The sequence below is a fragment of the Rhinolophus sinicus genome, linkage group LG06 (assembly GCF_036562045.2).
Source record: "Rhinolophus sinicus isolate RSC01 linkage group LG06, ASM3656204v1, whole genome shotgun sequence".
Lineage (NCBI taxonomy): Eukaryota > Metazoa > Chordata > Mammalia > Chiroptera > Rhinolophidae > Rhinolophus > Rhinolophus sinicus.
The window spans coordinates 153,920,480-153,943,758 of record NC_133756.1 but is presented as its reverse complement, the minus strand read 5'-3'; the positions used below and the strand labels follow the sequence as shown (position 1 = coordinate 153,943,758).

Here is a 23,279-nt window from a genome sequence, read left to right as displayed (position 1 = left end):
CGTGTCCCCCTGGGAGACAGTGACCCTGCCCAGCACAAGCACTGGGAACCAGGAAGATGTAGGGCCAGGCCCTCCTCTGCTTGCCTTCCCTCATGGGGAGCCCAAATCTGATCAGTTTATTTTTGGGCAGAGGAAGCCAGCAGGTCTCAGAGGTGCCCTGATGGAGTGCAGAGGGTCCTTCCTGCCCAGGGAATACCAGGCTTTTCCATGGCATCGAAAAAAGCTCCACAAAGGCTGATCCCAGGGTTGCTACTCAGAGTTCTGCCCAACCCAAGACACTCCTGGCCACGATCCCAGAGCTCTGGGATCCAGGGCCTGTGGGAGGCCCTGGCTGAGTCACAACACTGGATCACAAGTCATGAACAGGAGCTGGGACCCCAGCCTTGGTTTCCTTCACTGCTAAATTCGTTTCTGCTCAGGTGTCCAAGCCAGTTTGGCTGCGCCCTCTAGTGGCCGGTTCATAGCACAGCAACCCTCTTGCGGGCCCTAAGGTGCCACAGGGCTGAAGGAAGCCCCCTCCCACAGCCTCTCTGGGAGCCCAGGAAGCCGGTGAGGAGCCCCCTGGGCTGGGCGGGGGGAGGCTGGGGCTTCAGCATGCCAGAGCTCGAGATGGGCATGATCTCTTCTCCCTGCTTCCTTCAGACCAGAGGTGTCTGTAGAGTCCAAGGTCAGCCTTCCTTCTCAGGCCGAGTGGAGGCATCATTTAATGCCAGGAGCCCAAAGGGAATTAAGGACATTTATTTCACATTCGCACGTCTGTACATTTTCTATAAATAATGTGGAGCTGAAATATATACAATCATCTCTTGCCGACTCCCAGGCCATCTCTCCCTCTGGCACCCAGTGTCAGGAGAAGCTGCCTGCAGACAGATGTGTATACTGAACTTGGCCTTTCCCCACCCCTCCGGGTTCCTGGGCATGGCAGCCAGTGGTCCCCAGCCACTCTGTTCTCTCACGCCTAAGGCAAGGCAGACCAGAGAAACTGCTGCTCGGCAAAAAGCGCCCCCTGTACCACCCCACCTCAGTGGTGGAGGCCATGGGCCGTAGCTGCCAGCTTAGAACACAGATAAGGAAGCAGGGAGGTGGCCACTCACTCTGCTGCCCCTCTCCCTGCCCACACCTCGTCTGGGAAGACAGGCCTCAAGCTGCCCTCATGCCCCACACAGTGGGAGTGCTCCCGGCGCCCAGTCGTGCCGGACCACACAGGCACCACAACACAAATGTCTCAAGGACACGCAGTAGTGGACTCGCACTGGCCTGTACTCAGAGTTCTTAGAAGCCACTGGTCCAACTCTCTCTCTCTCTCTCTCTCTCTCTCTCTCTCGCTCGCTCGCTTCTGGGAGTGAAGAGGGAGACTGTGGAGGAGACAAGCTCAGCCCTGTGATGGACACACTAAGACACACTGAGAGACACAAAACTGGGAACCAATGAAGCCACGGCAAAGGGCTTGTAGAGAACATACACGCATCATCCACTTCTTGTCATAGCAGCATCGTGCACTTGGGAACAGCAAGAGGCAAGGGGCGTCCCCTGGGCTGGGGCAGCGGTAACCTTCCTCCATCAGCTAGAGACGGGCCGGGGTGGGGTTCTGAGATCTTCCTCACTGCTACGAACTGCAGCCACATACGAGAAGAGACACAACACAGAGTAGCAGATCTCGTGGGCCTAGAGGGGAGAGAAAACCAGGCAGATCACCATCACTGATCTCTGTCATCTTCACACATGGAGACCTGCCAGGCCAGAAACTCCTGCCCTAACACTGGGCTCTGGCCAAAGCAAGGCCTCAGCCGGTGCGAGGGGAATAGTCTCTCTCCCCAGGGCTTCACCTCTTTGCATCTTTGGCATCTAGACCGAATGTACCTCTCAAAGCATTCCTCATTACCCCTCACCCTGTGCTCTGAGGGCCCATCCCACTGCTGTCTGGAGATCCCCTGGGAGCCCTGCACAGGCACACTCACCATTGGTGTCTTGTACTTGTGGCTCACCACTTCTTTAATTTCAGGAACTAAAACCGGACGGGCAAGAGACAAAACAGAAAGTTCAAAACTAAGAGCAATAGTGCCATGCTCCCCCAGGCGGCAGCGCCCGGCACCAGGGTCCCCTTCCCTTCAGTGGCCTCTCCCAGTGGCTGCAGCAGCTTAGGCTATGACAGCTTCTGTCCAGCCCCTGCAGGATGAGAGGACACTGCCCCAGACACTGCCCGCTGAGGTCTGCAGTGGCTCCTTGCTCGATGGCCGTGACTCTACCCACTTCCTTGAGAGCCCCAACAGGGGAGCAGGTCAGCCTTTCACCAGCCTGGTCATTGCTACTGTCCAGGCCCCTGAGAAGTGCAGTGGGGTATTCCCAGGCTTGGATTGGGAGAAGGGGGTTGTCCAGCCTGTGCCTTGCTTTGCTGAGATGCCTGAGAACTCACCCCCTCACCAGCCCGAAACTCTGGTTCCCTGTACTCCCAGCCTCTACATGGAGGGTTCTGAGGCTGGATGAAGAAGTGGCATGATACTAAACCCACCAGGCTTCTCAGTTTCCTTCCCTGAGTGGCAGGAGAGCCCCAGGCCTGCCTGTGTGAGGGAGAGCGTCAGAGGGCTCTGGAGCAGACACACCGAGCAGAAGAGACAGGCGAGTACAGCACCCGGGAGGGAGGTGATTGGGAGCATCAGGCAAAACACACACATGTCCACAGCCCAGAGTGCAAGGCTCAGTCACCTCTGCCTAGCCATGCAGGGGTTCTGCTTGGCCAGAGGAAGGAGGAAGGCCCCCCGGGCTCTGCCATCATCGTGGCCCCTGGAGATGGGAGCAGAGGGGCGTGGCATCCCCCTGGGAGCCAGAAAAGGTAGGATGAGAGTTGGTCACACCTCCTTCTGACCCTGGGAGGTAGAATTTGGGGGGCTCAGGGTCAATGGGGATTAACTCATCAAAGGTGGAGCAAGAAGCCAGGGTCCTCTCCTGAGTTGGAAGATTTCCCCAAATCTCTCTCTGGCAGAAGAGAGAAGGGAGCACACAGGGAGAAAACTCAGAACCAGTGAGCCAGCACACGGGTGGAGGCAGGTTGGGGAAGAAGAGGGTGGGGAGAGAAAGGAAGAGACGAACTGGCATTATGAGCAGCTGGTTTGGTTGAAGGGAGCCCGCCCCACCCACTGCAGGGCCCCAGACAGGGACTTGGGGAGAGGCAGCACGAGCCGAGCCCAGGTCACTTTACCTGCTGGAGAACGAAGGTTTTCATAGCAGCGATGAGGGGCACAAAAGAATGAAGCACAAACACAGCAGGAACTCAAAGCCCCAGGGTGAGAACTACACCACAGTCCGTGCTTGGCTGGGGAGAGGCTGGCTCCGGCTTCCAGCAACAACTGCCCCGGCTGCCTGAGCCCCTAGGCCTGTCTGCCCCCTAGCGTGAGGCTGCCTGGACAGCCATATACTCCCCCGCTAGCACAGAGGTGAGGTGAACACCAGAGTGGCACCAGGGTGGCTGGATGGAGCACTGGGCTACTAGGAAGGTCGCAGCAGGTGACACGAGCACAGCAGAGCTTGGGGCTCAGCCGCCTGCTCTGCCTCAGAACGTTCTGACCACCGGCTGGCCCTAGTTCACTGAGCCTCTTAAGTGCCACCTCCAAACTCTGAGCCTGTCTAAGGCCACTTGCTCTTCTGTGACCCACTCCCTAGCTGCCCGTCTCTTTAATTTCTCCCCTTCTCTCGTCTCAGGGTTCCCTTTCCTTCCCTATCACTCCTGCCCCTCCAGACCTCTCTGCAGAGGCTCTTCTTCTCGCTGCCCCTAGTCCCTCCTCTGGAGCTCCGAGGTTTGAGTTACTGCCATGTGAGTCCAGACCTAAGAGCAAAATAGTGTAATTACCAAATTCCTCCAGGACAAAGACGCCTCGAACTGTATTGCACTTTTTAATGTGATTCAGCTCTATGAAAACCTGCAAGAGAGGGAGGGAGGGTGGGGTAAGGCCCAGAGGCTCCCCCTTGCCCCCAAAGCCCACTCTCCCAGCTAGAGCCCCACCCACACACAGAGAAACTATTTCCCAAAGGGAGGACAGAAGAATACACACACACACACAACTCAAAGCGCTAAGAAGCGAAGATAGCAGAAAGGGCATGTACCTTCCGCTCCTGGCCGGAGGAGAAAGCATGGGAGAGAAATGAAGGTGTTAGTTTTAATGGTCAAACCCAACCCAAAGGCCCCTCTGCCGGCCTGGGCTGCCCGACTGTACCCTGTGTCCAGGGCAGTGTTCATAGGACACTGTGCCCCAGGGGTCCCCCCACGCAGCCCCTTGGCTCTCTACCCTTCCATGCATCGTCCTCCGGCGCAGAGGGCTGGCACGGGCGCAAAGCTCCCCTCAGACTGTCCTTGGGGTGGAGGAGTTGCTACCTTTCTGGAAACAGGATCCAGGCCTCCCAAGAAGCATGAGGGGGTGCTAACAATAGCTACCGCTTACGGGCACCAACTAGGAGCTCTACAAACACCACCTGCAATCTTTACATCTACGTGGCACAGTACAGACTACTCCCCTCTCTTTGTGGATGAGGACCCTGAGGATCAGAAAGTTTATTTGCCCACGAATAACAAAGCTGGGCTCCGAATCCATCCTGACTCCACAGAAACGCTTTCTCCATTTGTTACCCCAACTGCGTAAGTCCATCGGAAGGAAGGTCTCAGGCTTCCTGAACTCCAACTGACTGTTATGTGGTAGGAGGTGGACCCCACGGCCCTTATTTCATTGTCAGTAGGGTCTGATTCCCCTCCATAGGATCTAACTTCTGGGGCAAAGCCTTAAGCTCCCTGTCAGCTTGAACAAGCTTTGTAATAGATGTTAGGCAGTCCAGAGGGGCTGCAGTGCGGCGGGACCCGGAAGAGGGCGGCTGGGTGTGAACAAGAGCTCTTCTTCAGAAGGTGAGGCGTCAGGTGAGGCCACAGCATGAAAACACGGTCAGAAGCCTGCTCCCCAAGAGGTGCCAGCACCTTCGTGGTCCAGAAAAGTACTGAAGTAAACCCCTTCTTTAGGCTGACCCTAAGGTCTTAAGTGTACTATTCAAAATATAAGTATTACTAAGAGTAAATATACTATTGCAAGTACACTTCCAAGAAACCTGGGCAGCTATTTCCCATCACACCAAAGCTGCAGAACTAGACTCCTGAAGGAGAACTGAAGCGTCAAGTGAGGGAGAAAGCTACAGAGTCCAGATGGTCACCTCCCCCGAGTATCTGATGCCTGGCCAGGGCTGTGGTGCTGCACACATTCGGCTCTGGCTCAGAGCCTGAAGGAGAAGAACCAGGACATCAGGGAAGGGGTAGGGAAGGCACTTATGTGAAGAGTCAGTACTGGGAACGGACCTGGGATGATGCGCTGGCCTCAGAAAGGAATTAGCTTAAGGAATGTCCACTGAGAGAAAAAGTATCACTGTGTTAAAAGACCAAGAGAAAAAAAAAGTCAGCTCCTATGGTGGAATCACAATGAGGGAAAGATATATCCTGAAGTGTTCCCCAGGCAAAAGAAGGGGAGTGGGGCCTGTGGAGCAGGGACAGAGTGGGGACACTCAGAGGAAGGAAAAGAATAGGAAGAAGAATCAGCAGGAGAAAAAGGCAAACACACACACTCCAGATAAGACAGATACAAGCCTCTCTCTCTCTCTCTCTCTCTCTCTCTCTCACACACACACACACACACACACACACACACACGCAAACTTCAAGTACACCAGACACACACAAGCGAAGAGATCAGCTGGTCTAGACTCTCAAAGCAAAACCACCAAGCAAAAGCAAACCCTGGGAACAGGAAATGCAGACACTGCAAAGAAGGGCCAAGTGAGACGCTCCCACTCACACTGTGCTGAGTCTAACGGATGGAGGCAGCCCAGCTGCCGAGGCCCCCTCTCTCCCAGCCCCCTATGTGAGCTCCCTGCTGCACCTTCAAGGTGGCTGTCAATGTCACTGTGCCCTCCTCTGTGATTTCTCTCTGGTCCAGCTGCCCCAGTTCTCCCACTAGCCTCAGAGGCACTCATGCTCACTGGGAAAGCACTGGGGTCCTGGACACTGCTCCTTACTGCAGATGGAACAACAGGGCTAGGAAGCCTTGTGCTGCCACTTGCACCTACCTGGTTGTGCATGAACTTGAGATTGATCCCTTCTAGGGTGACCTGCAGCAAGCCACCCTCACCAGTCTTCATGTCCTGCACAGGGAACTCGCCACCTAGTTCAGGTCCTGTGGTGAGGGAGGAGGTTATCAGCTAACTGGGAGGTGGGATCCCACAGCCTGACTTCATGCCAGGCCTCTGACATGCATAAGGACTGATGAAAAGAAACGGAAGGCACTCGCTCAGGGAGCTGTTCTCGTCTCACCAGGTTTGATGCTTTGCTGGCGGGCGGCAGCACGCTCCATGCTGTCCTTCACACAGTAGTACAGCTCCCGACACTGCACACACACGGGGGAGAGGGCTGCCTGTCATGCGAGCCTTCCAGAGATCCCCGCCCTCTGCTCCATGATGGCTGCTGAAGGCCGATGCCAGGACCCCAGAGACAGTTTTACGCAGCAGCCAGAGGCAAAAGTGGGGCTCCACACACAGGTGTTGGGATTTTAACTGCTCTCCCAGAAACTCACCACTTTGGCCTCCACGCCCAGCCCCAGCCCCGAGTTCCTGGGTACCTTCTTGGTGTAGAATTTGTTGAGCTGGGTCTCAGAGCCGTTTCTACGCCACAAGCACAAGACCTTGGTCTTGGGACAGTAGGTCATGTTGATGAGCTTCTCGTACCACCAGCGCTCGTACACCGTCCCGATGCTACTGCGCAACACGATGCAGTCGTCACACACCTGGGGAAGCGCACAGGCCGGCTCAGCGGGCCTGTCTCGTCGAGTTTCTAGCATCCCAGGCCACACTGCACTGTGGCACAGCTGGTCTGACTTACGCTCACAGTCGTCCTCAGGTGGACACACAAACACTAAACGGCCGGACATACTGTCCCCGAGAAGGCTTATTGGAAGAAAAAGAGTCATCGAAAGGAGCCTGTGAGCAGGAAGAGGCTCACTTCTCACTTCGGTCAATGTGTATTACCTCTTACATGTTCTGGACGTACAAGTACTCGGAGGACAGCTCATGCCTCCATCCTACAACCTAGGGAGTCATCTCTGTGACGGGCACAAAGGCAGGGGATCATGGCAGGCTTAACCAAGGAAGGAAAAGGGAACCAACACATTGCTCGCCCTGGCTTGGCCCGAGTTCTGCATAAATCCTTTAAAAAATTAATCACACGAGTGATACATGGACATTGCTTATTGCGAAACAATTATACAGGATGTAAATTAAAAGGCCAAGTCCTCCTTCACCTCCTTTCTTGTTCAACATTCTCCCTCGGGTGAAGGTATGTGTTCCATGCCTCCAGTTATTATGGGAGACATTCCAGGAGGGGCGAAGAGCACAGGGCTGAGGTCGCACTGCCTGGGTTTAGATCCTCGCTGTCCCCTTCCTTGAGCAAGTCAACCTGCACCGACATTTCCTCACGCACAAGACGAGGAGAGTAACAGCAGTAACTTCATGGAGTTACTGTGAAGATTAAGTAAGTCTATGTGCATAAACTTCTTAGAACAAAGCCAGGCACACAGAAAGTACCCTAGCGTTAGCTGCTGTAACAATAGAATTATAAGAAATAGAATTATTTTGACCACATGGATGGTTCTCAAATCTTTCTCCATACGAGACCTGTTCCTGACCTCCATCTATCTGGTTGTCTCACAGGCAGCCCCTCAAACTCACTGTGTATAAATCTCAACTCAACATCGCCTCCTGGGCAGACCCTCCTTCCAAGTCCCTAATTGAGTAAGTGGCATGACCATCCAGCCAGCTGCCGAAGCCAGAAATGAGTCATGCAAGGCTCCTTCCTTTCCCTCTACACACCATTGAGTCCCATCCATTCCACCTCAAATCTCCCTGGAACACTCTGTCCTTCCCCACTCCAGCTATTAACTCTTACTCTTCAGGTCTAAGCTCAGAGGTCACTTCTGAGGGGTCCTCCACAACTCCTAGACCCTCTGATATGTAATTCCCATAACACCTGCCCGGAACATCTTCTCTCATAATGCTCATCATACTTTATGACACTGTTTAATTATCTGACTTCCCCAATGGTTTGTCAACCCTGTAAGGGCAACAGAAACCATGTCTCTCTTATTCACCGCTGTAACCTCAAACCCAGCAATGCCTACTACATAATATGTGCTCCATAAATATGAGGTGAATGAATAAGGAATACACAAGACTACCAAGTTTTCTCGACTACCTAAGAGTTTACTGGGGTTCTAAAAGTGTTATGAAAAAAAGGGCCAAAGTGGCTAAGAATTAGAAACTTGGGTTCTAGCCCTGGTCTAACTCTGGTTTCCTTTCTCCATGTGGAAAATGGAGAATACTGTCCCATTCTGCATCATCTTTTAAAGAATATCATGTAAAGGAGAAGAGCAGGTATTTAGGAGAACACATGATTTCCAGCCTAGAGAGATGATGGTAATAATATGTCATGCTCGCGTATGCTACTGGTGCAGGTGTAAACTGGTATAACCTTTGCGATGGCAATATGGCAGGAGCTATCAAAACTATAAATGTATGTAAGCTTGATTCAGAAATTTCACACTAAGAATTTATCCTAGAGAAATTCCCATGTAAATGTGAAAAGATATATGTTTAAGGACATTAAATTAAGCAATGCTTTTAAAAAAAAGGTGGGCAGGATTAGTCAAATAAATTATGGTACATCTATATAACACCTAATGGAAAGATGTCTGCGATACATTAAGTGAAAAAACAAATTATATAACAATATTTGTAGATTGATACCACTTTTGTAAACACTAAAATAAAATTCCATGTAAATAAGCTCTATTTATACAAACATGCATTTTTTAAAATCTGCACGGCTTCACACCAAACTCCTTAACAAGTGGTTACTTCTGAGACATGACATTGGAAGGAAGTAAAGGGAAACACTGACTTTTTACTTTATTTACTTCTATATGGTTTGAAACTTTTTTGTTTTAAGTGTGTTTTTCGAGGCCCCATCAGCTCCAAATCAAGTGGTTGTTTCAATCTAGTTGTAGAGGGAGCAGCTCACAGTGGCCCATGTGGGGATCGAACCGGCAACCTTGGTATCATGAGTACTGCGCTCTAACTGAGCTAACCAGCCGGCCCCTGGTTTGGAACTTTTAAAGCATATACTGTTTCACTTTTGCATTGGAGGCAAAGCAAACTGGGTAAAGGGAGTCATATGGTAACTGAAGGAAACTAGACTGGGTATAAGCACACAATAGCGTATACAGGTATCGAATTATATTGTACACCTGAAATTTATAGAATGTCATTAACCAATGTGACCTCATTTAACTTTTTTAAAAGGGAAATAAAGATGATTTTATAAAGTCTCTGCAAACTGCTATCCAACTGATCATGCAGCCAGCCAGCAGGCAGTGCTGAGAAAGGCGAAGTCAACCTCCCAGCAGCCAGGGGGTGACAGAGGGAGTGAGGTACCCTCATTTGGCATGGCAGCACTTCAAGGCAGAGGCATCTGTGAGGTGACGGCCCCATCCCATACTTCAGGGACTCTGTATGAGGCTCCCCTGTACAATGGTGACAGTGCTATACTTCAGGGAACCTTCTGGAGAGATTTATTTTTTAAAAGGAAAAGGAAAGGGTGAGGATCCCCTGCCACCGCTACTGTGGTGCGGATGTCCTAAGTTAGCACGCAGCTCTCAGCGATGCCTGGCTAAATCCTAACACTTCAGGGTGACATGAAAATGACTCCTTTCTCGGCTACAACAACTGGTGCATTTCTGCTTCAGAGCAGAATCCCTGGCCCGTGTTCCATAAACTACCTGTTTAAAAAGCTGTGAATGTGAAAATCAAATTCAACTATGCCAAAAGGAAACAGAATACTTGTAAAACATTACTTAATTTCACTATTGTATATAGAAGGTGTGCCTGGTCCCTACAGTTACTTAGAAGAGATCCATTTTGGAATTAAAAATACAGAAATAAAGAAAAACGGCCAATTTCCTTTATAATCCTGGAGTAAGAAGAGTTTTTCTAAATGTGACTCAAGATCCAGAAGCAATAAAAGAAATGATTAATTCAACTACATAAAAGTAAAAAAAAATTCTGCATGGCAAAAAATATCATAAGCAAAATCAGAAGACTACTTAGAACTTTACAGTGGACAGGTCCGGCTGCCCACGTCTGAACCTACAGATCACCAGGAGAGTCAACCATATGAGGCAACGGCAAGTACACAGTACCACTTACGAAGTATTATCGCTAAAATACTGAACCGGAAACTCATCAAACCTCTACATTGAACTACTCCTTTATAAGAAACACAAGTGATAGAGAAACAGGTTAATATGAAGGAGACGCAATCAGCAAAAAATCTAGAATGTCAACTACTCCATAAATTTCTTCAACAAAATTACTGGCAAAGTGGAAGGGGGACTATTATATGTTAAGAGATACTTCAGAGTCACATCAACCCAAACTATAAATGCATTATTTATGTTTTCCCTTTGACCCAGCAATCCCACTTCTGGGAATCCTTAGATAAACCTGCACATGTTTATGAAATGAAGCAGGCTCAGCATCATCCATAGAAGGACAATTAGCAACAGCACACATTTGGATGAAACCGAGGGCACGTACATGCTGACTGGTTAAATAAACTATGGTACAGTCACACAGTAGAATACTGTGCAGCTATAAAACAAAAAAATGAGAAAGCTCTTTTTGTACTGATACAGATCTCCAGGATATGTTTAATGAAAAAAGCAAGGTACAGGTAAGTGGATATGATGTGCTAAGAAAGAACAAAAATAAGAATTTATGTTCATATTTTATTGTGTTTGCATAAGAAACTGGAAGATATAAAGGAAACCAATAAAAGTGGTTACTTAGAGGAGGAAGGGGTGAGGAGGTGATGGGGATAAGAATGAGAGCAATACTTCCCAATGTATGTCATTTTATGTTGTCCTGACTTATGGACAATGTGACTATGTAATCTACTATATAAAAGAAATGAGGAGGAATCATCTACTGTACCAACTTACTTGCAAGGGGCCTGACAATTCAATCATAAATAAATCATGAAGATGAGCTAAATGGGAAAATACTCTGGCATCAGTTCTGGGAGTTCCTTATGACTCTCAAATATTCTTGGATGCTCCTAGCATGAACCAGCACCTACCTCCATAAAAAAGATATCTCCATTTGTGTCTGTCCCCGCATGAACCACAAATGTCTGCTTCTTCATGTGCCGGCTGCCACTGGACCGAATAGAAAGATCACGTCCATTCTGAGGAAAGAGAGCTCTTTTAGGGACATCCATACATCCCTCCCACAAAGCGCTCTGAGCCAATTATCCCCATTCATTAATTAACTTATATCAGCTTTCTTAGCACAGTGCCATCTGCTGGCCAATGACCACCAGAGGAAGTGTTCTCAAACTTTCTGGTCTTGGGGTGCCTATTCTTCTTCAAAATCACAATATTTCCCCAACACCCCCAAATCACTGAGGACCCCCAAAAGCTTATGTTTACGTATGTTATATTTGTAGGTATTTACCACACTAGAAATTAAAACAAAAATTTTAAATGTTTATTAATTCATTTAAAACTAATTAACAATTCCTTAATAATAAATCCATAACGTGATAATATAAATAACATTTTTTGTAAAATAACAATATTTCCCCAACACCCCAAAAAATGAGAAGAGTGGCACTGTTTTACATTTTTGCAAATCTCTTTAATGTTTGTCTTAATAAAAAAAGCTGATTTTCAAATCTGCTTCTGCATTCAATCTGCTGTGATATATTGCTTTGGTTAAGATAATAGGTTGGTGCAAAAGTAATTGTGGTTTTTGCGATTTTTAACACTTTAAACAGTAACTCCTTTTTAAAAAAACAAAAACAAAAACATTTGTTTATTTCAAGTGTGTTTTTCCAGGACCCATCAGCTCCAAGTCAAGTAGTTGTTTCAATCTAGTTGTGGAGGGTACAGCTCACAGTGGCCCTTGTGGGGATCGAACCGGCAACCTTGTTAAGAGCACGGTTCTCTAACCAACTGAGCTAACCGGCCGCCCTAAACCATAAATACTTTTGCATCAACCTAATATAGAGAGGAAATCTGGCCTCGAAGATGTATATCTATAAACGAGAAGAGTGTTTTAATAGCCTTTCCATATAAATATGCATATTCTTCTTTGATACTACACCAAAACTCGAGAAGTTTCTTAATGTTAGTTGCAATGTGGGATCTGAAAACACATTTTGTACTGTTACATTCAACTCCATTCATCTACCTTACCTTTTGAGTGATCTTTTACCCACACTTGAATCTATGATATCACACATTAGTCATTTGGAAAATACTGGTTCACCAAGTTCAGCAGCATTTCCAAATATTGGCACATATTTATTATACAATATCAAAAAAATCACATTTATTAATACCATCATAATCTCATTAGAAAAATCTTTAACTGTCAGGAAGTTTCAAGCTCAAAAATCTGTCAAATACCCAGCTCCGAGTAACCATAACTTGTTAATCATTCTTCCAAGTAAAAACAATGTTCCATGAACAATGCTGTCAGTTCACCTTGCAACCATCACAACGGCTTTTCCTTAAAACAACCATCATATTTTGGTTTGCAACAGACATGCTTTATGTGTATTTCTCATTTTCTCACAGACAATTAAAAAGATGTATAATCAAGGATCAGGTTTAATAATATTAATAATTTTAACTGCTTCATCAAGGACATTCATAAGTGAAACTGAGGTTTTTTTTTGTCTTTTTAAGCTGAGAGTGCGTGGAGGTGAGGACCACAGTGGCCACTAGCATGGTTTGGTGCCACTGTCTTCACTGTGTTGAGGTGCCAGTGGTTTTACCCACTATTGCTTTTGGCACAATTAGGGTAAACGTCAACCAGTGAAAATGGCAAATAACATGTTAGTAGTATTAGGAAGATACTTTTCACTTTGTGAAAACACACACCACATGTTGAAATGGCTGCATTAGGACAGTGTTAGTACAGAGAATCCTATCACAGAACAGAAGGGCTAAAGCCTCATCAAGAGTAATAGCCCTATTTTCAGAACTGGGGATTCTGAAAATGTACCAGCCAAGAAATGACCCATGGGAAGCCTCTGCATTAGGCCTCAAGGCCCAAGCCTGGGAGGCTGACAAGTGCAGTGGAGGGGAGCCTAAGGGATGGCCCAGAGATACTGCTTACCAGGTCTGTCAGCTGATCAAGCACTTCATTGATTTGCTGGCTGTACACAAGCCCAATATGGGACTTTCCCATTAGGCGTCTCACTTTCTTCCGGATGTCATTCTTATTTACCTGGAAAGCCAAAATAGGATCTTAATAAGGGATCTGCTCACCTTGCAACTGAGGTGGAGGAAATGTCCCAGTAAGTTTCCTACTGTCTGAGAGAAGTGGAATTCTAAAAGACCATATCACTGAGTATAGGAGAAAACATTCAACGGTGTGTTCTGCTAACAGGCTGGGAAGGAAAAACCAGGTTCTGTCATTAGGTAGCTTCTGCAGAAAAGTGGCTCTTAGAGCAGTTCTGGTTTAAGTGACTGGGGCTTAAAGGGACATTTCCTCCCTACCCCAACCAATTCCATAACATTCACTCTTAAAGGGGCCCTGAAAACCCCTGGGGCTCCTCAGAGTGTAACTGAGAGACACTGACTTAGAGAAGCAACTCTGTGGACTCAGCTGCAGCCAACATACCTTCCTAAGGTTAAAGGTCAACACCCTTTCCCATCCAGTGTTTAGTTGGTACCCTTGGAGCTCAAGAGAATAGAGTGAGCCTTACAGCAGAAAATGAAACATACCAAGAGGGCCATCTCTGCATTTCATCAACTAATCCCTTCACATTTAGAGAGGCTGGGAGAATAGGAGGAGGAGAAACCCAGGAGCTCATTGTCAAAACAACTCTCTTCTACCCACCCAGTCCATTTCAGAGCAGGACTCTTCTATTTGGTAACATTTTTTTTTTCCCAGTGCTACGAAAACCAAGTACAACCAAGTCACCAGAACCTACCATTATTTTTTTAATGGGTAGCTGTTTTTACATCCATGGAAAATTTTACATGATAAAGGGGTAGTGGTAAAAAGTGAATTCTGAGCATCCTTACTAAGGCTTTAGAACCTGCTACTTAAAAAAAAAAAATTTTTTTTAATTCATTGTATTCTGTGGGGAGCTCTACTGGCATGCTAGAACTACTTAGCAACAGAAGCCCATTTAAAATTCAAAATAAACAAATGGTATAGAATCATTAATCACCTTGACAACATTTCTTAACGCAATAGCCTGGCAGCTTCAGATAAATGGCTCATGTGTGAGCTGCAGAGAGGCCTAGACTTTCAATCAGAAAGAGAGCTCTCCCTCGTAAGATGCTCTGACAGCTTCCCAACTGCCCCAGAATTTAGATGCCAGGAACAAGCCTTGGCCTTCCAGCATCAGCAGCAGCTAGGCATAAGCAAAATCGACATTACCTTCACCAGGAGCATGTAGGAGATGAGATTGTGCAACAGCGTGGCGAGCAAGCGGTCCTCATCATCCTCTAGGCGCTTCCGGTCATGTTCTCCCAGTGACAGGTACCTAAGCAGGAGAACAGGGACAAGTCAGCCCGCAGGTGGGAGACCACAGAACTAACTGGGAAAAGGCTGAATGTGCCTCTTCCCAACGGCTTCCTAAGCCTCATACCTGTCTATCATTTCCTGGGGACCCTGGTCCATACCCATCCCTTCTCTCTCCAACATCACAGCATCTAAGAACGCATCTTCCCAGAACTGCATTTGGTCCCATAAGGTAGAACGTTCTTTGCCTGTATAGAACAGAGTTTTTAAGGGGCGTATATAACATATAAAGAAGATAGCTGCCAAACCAAAATAAACTCCAGATAAAAGGAAGTCATTACAAATTCCAAGACAAAGGAAACTCGAGCCTCAACACCCCAGATCTAAGATCCTGCCACCAGCCCCACTGCCTCCAAGTGAGGCCCCATCCCTCCCAAGGAGGAGGGATGAACACAGCACACAAAGAAAGGCGGTTACTCATAGAAAAGGTCTCCATAGCAGCATCCTCTAACTGGTCCCACATCGATCCTTTGTCCCTTCCTGCCAATTTGCGAGCAGGAAGGACCACGGTAGCAAGAAAGGAAAGAAAGGAAGACAGACAGACAGAAGCTGTTGATTAATACCAAAATCCAATCTCTCCTAGTTTCACCCACTGCTTTTTCTAGACCCAGTAAGTCATCTGCTTCAGGTATCAACGTGCCCTGTAACATCAGCACTGAGCTCAGCAAAAAGCCAAGCAGCTGCTTGTTCACTGCTACCCTCTTTCACGGCTGAGTCCAGTCCAAGAGACCTTCCAGGTCTGTTTCTCACCTAGGAGTCCCTCGTAGAGATAAACTCGCTGGCTTACATCTTCAAAAGAGCGTACTGGGCTGCCCACCAACTTCTCCTTTACGCTCGGCTTCAAGCTATGGGCTTTACCCTACAAGAAGAGGTGACAGACAGGTGAGCTCCACAAAGTACCAATGAATAGGGTCAAAGTAAACCAAGCAGCTCACTAAGATGCTCACATACCAATCGTCATCACTAGCAACATATACTCCAGCAGCCCTGCTTTTGCTCCTTTACTGGTCTCAAAGATTTGACCAGAAGTCAATCTGATAATCCTGCTTTGTTATTGCCTCCTAAAACATGCAATCAAGTTTTCATTTAGACTTATCTTTACTTTTGGTTTCCATAAGACTTTTTGCTCTTAAAAAAAAAAAAAAAGGTAAATTCTTTGTAGCAGGATGATGTAGCAGAAAGAATATTGGGTTTGAAGTCAGACTGACTGAGGTTCACAGCCCTGCCTCTTACTAGCTATGTGACCTTAGGCATGAAACTTAGCTTCTCTGAGTCTCATTTTCCACCTGAAAAAAGGAAGGTTATAATACCTACCTCATCTAACTATTATAGGAATTAAATTAGAAAATACACATAACGGGTGCTTAACAGTGCCTGGCACATGGTTGGTATTTTATAAATGTTAATTTCTTCTTTCCTACCATCTCTTAGAAATATCTGCCCCTTAGAAATATCAGTAACTTATCTGCCACTTCTGCAGTATTAGACTTTCTATTCATTCAAAAAAGATTTTCAACTGGGTAAGAGGTAAGTTTCATGCCCATTTCACAAAACACACAACAGCATAAGCAGAGAAGCGACTCATCAAAGGTAATTAGGCGATACTTAATTAGTGTGACTAAATGCAAGTCTCCTGGTGTACAGCCCAATTCTTTGTTCAGTGGACCATACGGACTAAATATATTTCCTGCTAAAATAGCCTTTTTTGAGCCAGAAATTTAGGCAACTGCTCTCAGCAACTCAACTGTACAAAGAGCCCTTGCCCACCAGCACAGGACAAGTAAGAACTTGTCCCAGGAAGGTGCCAGGAAAGACAGCACATGGCTGAGTGGCTTCTTACAAGACTGCTACTCCATTACGTCTATCTTCACTTCCAGGATGGAAGCACACTAGCAAGATTTAAAACACTCTTACTAAAAAGGTCTGTTTAGACTCGGGGAGAGTTAAGGTCCATTAACTTGAATAACTCTGCTGGCTCTAGTTCTATTCCCTACGTTCACTCTGGGATGTCCCCTGCTCTATTAGAAGAAACACATATTCAGGAAACCCTGGGGGTCGGAAAATAATCGTGTGAAATAATCGGTTTCATTTAAATTTCATCTTCTATTCTCCGCATAGACCAAAGATAAGGACCTGTGAGCTCCTGTAGAGAATATCCATTCTCAGCTCTGTCTAATAGAGTGGCAAGTGTATCACGGTGCTTAACAGTCCTGCCCAAAGTGGCATGTATATACTGAAGAGCAGCATGTCTAAAAGAATTCATTCAATTTCAACAGATCACTGACTTATTGTGTGACCTGGGACGAGTTCTTCTCTTCCTCAGGCTTTGTTCCCTTCACCTGTCAGAAGAGACCAGTCATAGCAACACACTGAATCGCAAACTTCTTGAGAGTGGAAATCATGCCTTATTCATTCCTGTTTCTTTAGTACAGAATCTCGCATTCAGTAAATCACTAAATAGATATTTACTAATGAATGAAAACTTCAAATAACTGTTAGGGATATGCTAAAATGAAATACTATTTTAAGGTGCTTATAAACAGAGCAATAACCAGAATACACTAGGCTAGCCCATGGAAGTGGACTGGTACTAAAAGACAGCTATAACTGCCCCCACATTGCCATAAAGGTATCACTTTGTCCACCTTAAACACGGGGGTTATTGCTACGTAGGATTCAAGGCCCTTATCTGACTGGGTAGGAGCCTGACTCATCAAAGATTCAGGAGAAGTTCCGAAAAGCCCCAGATCATGGAGTCAAATGACTCTTAAAAAGCCTTAAGAGACATTGCCAAATATATGAGGATATCCATTCCTTGCTTCCTCTTTTCCTTCTAATCGCCCCCTAACTTTTCATTCTTTTTTACCCCATAAAAAATGCTCTCTTTTTGTTAGTAAGTAAAGCTTACAAAGATGGCGCTGGTGGCAGAGTTGGTCTCAATTTCACTATCAGACAAAGTACCCCGAGAGCTTGTCAAGTGGGTGCTTCCCTCGCCACCTGGTCCATCACCTGCGTTGCTGCTCAAGTCACTGTCTGCTCCAAGGGTCTCTCCAGAACTATTACTCACCTGGAAAGGAAAAAAGGTAGTAAGGGATATTCCCCAGGGAAGGGTCCCAGAAATGCCAAGCTGTTAGAGCTCTCTGCTGCCATAAAAAAAAGTCAAATTTCAAAGGTGTGCCAGATAGCCCCTGGAAGTACCTTCTATACATGAGGAGTAGAAGCCCTGGGTGAAATCTCAGGGCCTGATCCCGTGTACAAAGACCTATGACAGGTAAACATCTCCACCATGAGAACCAAGGTGACCTGAGACTAAGCATAGCCGCCAAAGGAGGAAGTAGCCCTTTTCCAAAGGGGAACCCACCCCCCACCCCCCAAGATGCCAGTGTGGTGTTCCCCTACCACGGTGCTAACTTCAGAATCCTGACTTGAACTTCGGATCATAACAGGCGGACTCACACCAGTGACGGAGTCTGGATCGGTCCTCTGAAACAAGATACGGGGACTGAGACACGTTAGGGATGGTGCCCCCTCTACTCTCAGTTTCCCTAAGAAATACTGTCTCTTCTTCCTTCTTCCCGTCCCCATCCTCTGTAATCATCTCTAGACAGGTCATGAAAAATTCATTTTTTTCCTGAATATAAAACATATATGACTCACATAGTGAGAAAAATAATAAACACTAAGAAATACGTGCTAACTATAGAAAATACAGACAGAAAAAAGAAATAAAAATAAGCCATAAACTGACCACCTACATTAATCACTGTTAAGTCTAGTGTATTGATTTCCTTTCAGTCTTTTCTATATACATTATAAAATGTATATAAAATGTTGGAATCACACTGTATATAGCTCTGTCAACATTTTCCCATGTCACTAAGTTTTTAAAAATATAGTTGTTAATGGATACTAATAGTGTGCTACATGGATATATTATACTTATTTCATTATTCCTGTAATATGGGATATTTATGTTGTTTCAAGATTTCTTGTTTTGTCCTGTTTTTTAACTTAAAAAAAAAAAAAGTATTCTGAGATAATACATTTCATGCTCGCAATTCTCAACAAGGTTGTCACAAACCTGGGAACCAGATGTCAGGCTCACACCACTATCTGCGCTGATCTGGGACCTTTTCTCCTCTGTCTCCCCAAGGTCGAAGACAGGTTTGATTACTTCAGGCCCTGAGTAGGGGAAGACGTGTGTTACCCAGCACACAAAGGCGAGGGGCAGGTTGGTGAAGAGCGGGAGAGCGGCACAGCCTGGGCCCAGACCTTTCAGCAAGTCCCAGACACCTTTCCAGGGACTGCCCCGCACCCCCAGCCCCACGGGAAGAAGTAGTCCCCAGATGCCTTAACAACCAAGTAGGAAAACTTAGACGTGGTTTCCAGGGATTGTATAGTCATCTTATCAAACTGAGAAAATTCTGAGCACGTCATCCTAAAACAGAAAAGCTCCACAAATGCCTAAACCACATTCCACTGCACTCAGAGCTTCACTGGTACCTCAAACTATTTAAGGGTCCCCAGGTCACTCAGTGCTTCCCAACAAATGTGTCTAAAGGGGCTAGAAAAGGATAGGCCCAATGAGACAGAGAAACATCAGCTGTTACCACGGACACTACTTACCCCCAAACCCTACAACTTCCGCATTTGAGATAAAAACCACCCCCATTTCCCCCACCCACCCACAATGATATGGCAGAAGGACAGAATGACAGAAAGCAAGAAAGCGTGCCTAGGCAAGCCACCAGAGAGAGTTGGGAAGCTACAGACTCAACACGGAGGGACAGCAACCATCTCTGCCAACTGTGCCCACAGGCCTCCTAGTGGGTGAGGGAGATAACAGCCAATGAGGGACACTGAAATAGGCAAACGTTCTCCCCACCAACTCGGAAGCAATAGACAGCCAAGTTCTAAGGGGTTTTACTCAGCAGACGCCTGGGTTACAGCCTGGTTGCTATGAGGGGAAGGGGAAAGAAGCAGCCTACAAGCCACATACCTATAAGTCACATACCACCTACCTGTTTTCATTGCCAATACCCCCCTAGAGCAAATTTGGGGTGGGGCCGACAAAGGGAGCCTGCCCCAACTAGGCCTGGGGAGTTGGCAGGTATGGGAGACTTGGGAACAGGAAGGGGCATTTGTTCCTTACTCTGTTTTTCCATAGCTTTTTGCTTTTTCACCTCCTGGTGCTTGTTCCACAATTCTACCCCAGATGCAATGTAAGCAGGAGAGAAAGACAGAGAGAGTCAGAGGCTGGTCAGACAGACGCAATGGAAACCCCCCCACCCAAGTTGATTCAGTTTCAGACATAAGATTATAAATCGAGAGATAAAAAGAGATCTTGATTTTGGGGGGGTTAAAAATCAAGAGATCTACCACCTTCACCCCAACTCATGAACTACAGACTCCAAGTTCCTGACTACCCTCAATGTGGCAGTAAAGGCCTGTAGAGCGTTAGAGCTCGAAGAGCCTTCAATCAAGCGTCCCTTGGCAGGAGGAGACTGACCCTCAAGAGGCCGGAGCACGTGCTCAAGAGCAGGTAACTTGGGATCAGTTTAAACCTCCACCATACCACGCTCTCTGCCCAGGCAGCTGGGCACCGGCAATATTTAAAGATTCCAGTTAAGAGAGATGACCACGTTAAGCAGCCCAAGGGTTTTCAGAAGCACGAGCACAAATCTGTTTGAGTCCCTGGCTGGGACAGAGGCCACTCAGGCAGGCAGTTGGCATCCCTCCTTGTTGCTACGAAAAAACCCAACTCACCCTCAGAACCAGTGCCTGTGCTAATAAGAGACCCGTTCTTAGCCAGTCATCTGGAAATCCGGTAGAGGTAACAGAGAACATTAAATGGTCAAGAATGGCATCTTCGTAGGCGTAAAGAAAAGAGAAGAGTGATCATAACAATTCTTTTTCTGGAAGAACTTTAGCGTCCACTTAGTTCAATCCCCTCATTTTCCAGATGAGGAGATGGAGACCCTGAGAGGGGAAGTGATTTGCCCAAAGTCACTTTCCTAGTTGGGGCAGGTCAATACATTTTCTAGAACATCACATCAGGCAGGAGAAAGGCAGGGATGATTGCCTCTAGAACAGTATTTTGCTGGCTAGAGAAGAGTAGCTCCCCTAAAAAGGAAACTGGTTCCTCACTGTCATTTATGGGAGCATAAGGCAACTGCTAATGTTTGCGGCAAAGAGGCATCAGTTAGAAGCATGTTGCCCGGGGACCTAACACAAGAAAAACAAAGACACAACCTACATGACTCAAGGTCAAGTAGGGAGTGAGTCAAACAGGTGACACCCAGAGAGCTCACTGGGCCCTGCCTTAGTGAGAATGGAGAAACACCAAACGTAAACAAGCTCTTCATCAAGTACTCTAAGGAAAGGGTTCAAGAAAAGCTGACTCAGAATCTATACCTTGAGGTCCAAAACTCAGGAGAATGGGGTTGCCAGACACAGCCCAGAGGACCGATGTGAGGGCAGCGTGATGGCTACACGGGGGAAAACTGGCTTTAGAGACCCAGATGACCATCACTTTATAGCCCAAAGATTCATCTGTAACTTCCTTATCACTTCCAGGAGCTCACGTGGCCTCTCCACTATGTGAAGAAATCCAGATGGAAATAAAAAGAGGGACCAGGAGTACAGCTCAGACTCCCTGCACTAAGCCTCACTGGGCCTCTAAGTAAAACTTCCATGTTAAGACGTAGGTGGGGGTGGCTGTAAATGAAGCATAAGGGATACAGAAGTGTAAAGAAGTACCATTTGAAATGGACACAGATCTATGTCCCTCTCTAGAAAGCAAAGCATGGGAAAGAGAAAGGCAGGATTCTGGATGAATTGAAAGGAGGGAGGGACATTTAAGAAGCCAGAACCCCTTCCCCACTCCAAACACAGTGATACATACCAACAGACGCTACAAAGTTCTCTTCCTTTAAACTTCTGGTGTCCAGTTCCTTGGGACCCTTTCCTGTAGCACTTGGTGCCCGAGGTCCCAGCTGGGGAACTCTTAGCTGTGCCATCGCCTTTGGGTCTCCCCGCCCGGCCAGGCCAAGATCCTTGCCAACTGGTGTAATTACAGTCTCTGTCGGACTTCTCTTCCGCTTGTCTGGTTCTGAGGAAAAGATCGAATATATGGGAAGCGGTCAAAAGAGATAGTGAGAATCAAGGTATAGAAATGAGGTGGGAGAAGCAAGAACACAGGAGGAGGTGGAATGGATGAAGCATAAGACAAACTGACATCTTACTACTCATGGCAGAAAAATACCCACTACATATACTTGCACTAGAAAAAGTAAAATCCCAAAGCCTGATGGGAACTAGCTTGGCACTGGGGAATTTGTCAGGGGGACAAGTTCGTTTTCTTCAGAGACAAGTGGGAGAGTGGTGGTCGGCAGGCCGCCCCGCTGATGCGACGCTTACCTTTGCTATAATAGTGGGTCTGAGCGATCTCCAGAAGGCCGAAGATGCTGGCCATGCCGCCGAGCCCTGCGTGCGCATAGGACTGCTCCAGACTGAGCACCGTGCACTTGAGCAGGTCTAACATTCCCTTGTACACCTTTCGGCTGATCTCCTGCAACAATAACCCAGGGGCTACAGCTGGCAGCACTGCCTCTGGTGTCCGCGTCCCTCTTCCCAGCTGATTCCACGTCCCAAGCCCAAACACTGACCACATCTGGGATGATGTCCTGCCGGGCATCGTCCTCTGACTGCACTGTGCGGTTCAGCTTGCTCAGGACGAACACTCGCAGCTGCTCACTCTCCAGCAGCCGTCGCACCTTTTTCATGTTGAGCCAGCCAACCCCCTGGCCATCCAGCACGCTGTGCACCACCTCCTTCAGGAACTGCTGGTTCTCACTGTGGGTTCCACAGACCACTCCTGTGGTCATGAGCTCTTTTGCAGAGCACCCCCCCTTTCACCAGACTAGGTCTGCCTCCAGGGGCAACACACAAAGCCGTGTCCACATGTCCCCATCCACTGCATCCCCCAACTCTCCAGGTAGCCTGGTTTGCCCAAGTACCCACTGCTGCTGCCTCAGTCGCCTCAACACTGTGAGCTGTAACTGCTGCACAGGCATTGAGTCAGGATGGGAAGTGCTGGCAAAAGCTGATTTCATCTACCCACTGAGAGCTTCTGACCCACTCTTGAGAATCGCGCAAGTTTGGTACAGGAATTGCTACCTCTAGCCAAGAACTTTTTGAATAGCTTTGCCATTTATTACCTAGAATTGCTGGATCGACCCTGGGGTGATGGAGGCTCTCTCTTCACTGTTGGGCTGTGTTTAATGACAGATGACTTCTGGTCCACTAAGGCCCTCCTGTTTCCTATAGCCGGGAAGGTAGGAATGAGAGACGTCACTTCTGTAGTCCAGTAGAGAATGTCAGCACAGCCCAGGGCAGCCAGGTTCCACACCCATTGCCCAGAGGGCTGGGTGAGGGTGGCACCAGGCATCACACACAGGTAGAGACGACCAGCCATGGCAATGTGTTAGGAGTGGGGATGGACACTCAGGCCACTCCACATGCACCAGCAGTATGCCCCATGGGCAAGCATGGGCGTCACAGGGGGGCAGGGCAAGGCAGGTCACTCATGTGATGCCGCTTGC

General features: G+C 47.4%; 1 protein-coding gene across 50 annotated transcripts in view; it reads right to left on the bottom strand.

Annotated features, from left to right (window-relative positions):
- Positions 1 to 722: 722 nt before the first annotated feature.
- Positions 723 to 23,279, bottom strand: part of MADD (MAP kinase activating death domain) — a 36,723-nt gene continuing 14,166 nt past the window's right edge. For 4 of the 50 annotated variants that reach the window (XM_074336328.1, XM_074336332.1, XM_019743552.2 and 1 more), the window contains 20 exons: positions 22,896 to 22,998; positions 22,344 to 22,530; positions 22,096 to 22,246; positions 21,581 to 21,787; positions 19,829 to 19,882; positions 18,758 to 18,858; positions 18,076 to 18,159; positions 17,585 to 17,743; positions 15,427 to 15,535; positions 15,094 to 15,156; positions 14,744 to 14,864; positions 14,533 to 14,638; positions 13,258 to 13,368; positions 11,210 to 11,317; positions 6,642 to 6,806; positions 6,338 to 6,410; positions 6,094 to 6,200; positions 3,845 to 3,914; positions 1,959 to 2,005; positions 723 to 1,665 (listed from right to left, as the gene is read on the bottom strand). In XM_074336328.1, coding sequence (XP_074192429.1) covers positions 1,561 to 1,665; positions 1,959 to 2,005; positions 3,845 to 3,914; positions 6,094 to 6,200; positions 6,338 to 6,410; positions 6,642 to 6,806; positions 11,210 to 11,317; positions 13,258 to 13,368; positions 14,533 to 14,638; positions 14,744 to 14,864; positions 15,094 to 15,156; positions 15,427 to 15,535; positions 17,585 to 17,743; positions 18,076 to 18,159; positions 18,758 to 18,858; positions 19,829 to 19,882; positions 21,581 to 21,787; positions 22,096 to 22,246; positions 22,344 to 22,530; positions 22,896 to 22,998 — 2,231 coding nt within the window. In that variant the 3' untranslated portion in view covers positions 723 to 1,560. The remainder of the gene's footprint in view (positions 1,666 to 1,958; positions 2,006 to 3,844; positions 3,915 to 6,093; positions 6,201 to 6,337; positions 6,411 to 6,641; positions 6,807 to 11,209; positions 11,318 to 13,257; positions 13,369 to 14,532; positions 14,639 to 14,743; positions 14,865 to 15,093; positions 15,157 to 15,426; positions 15,536 to 17,584; positions 17,744 to 18,075; positions 18,160 to 18,757; positions 18,859 to 19,828; positions 19,883 to 21,580; positions 21,788 to 22,095; positions 22,247 to 22,343; positions 22,531 to 22,895; positions 22,999 to 23,279) is intronic. The other 46 variants (XM_074336329.1, XM_074336319.1, XM_074336325.1 and 43 more) reach the window with 16 other exon arrangements.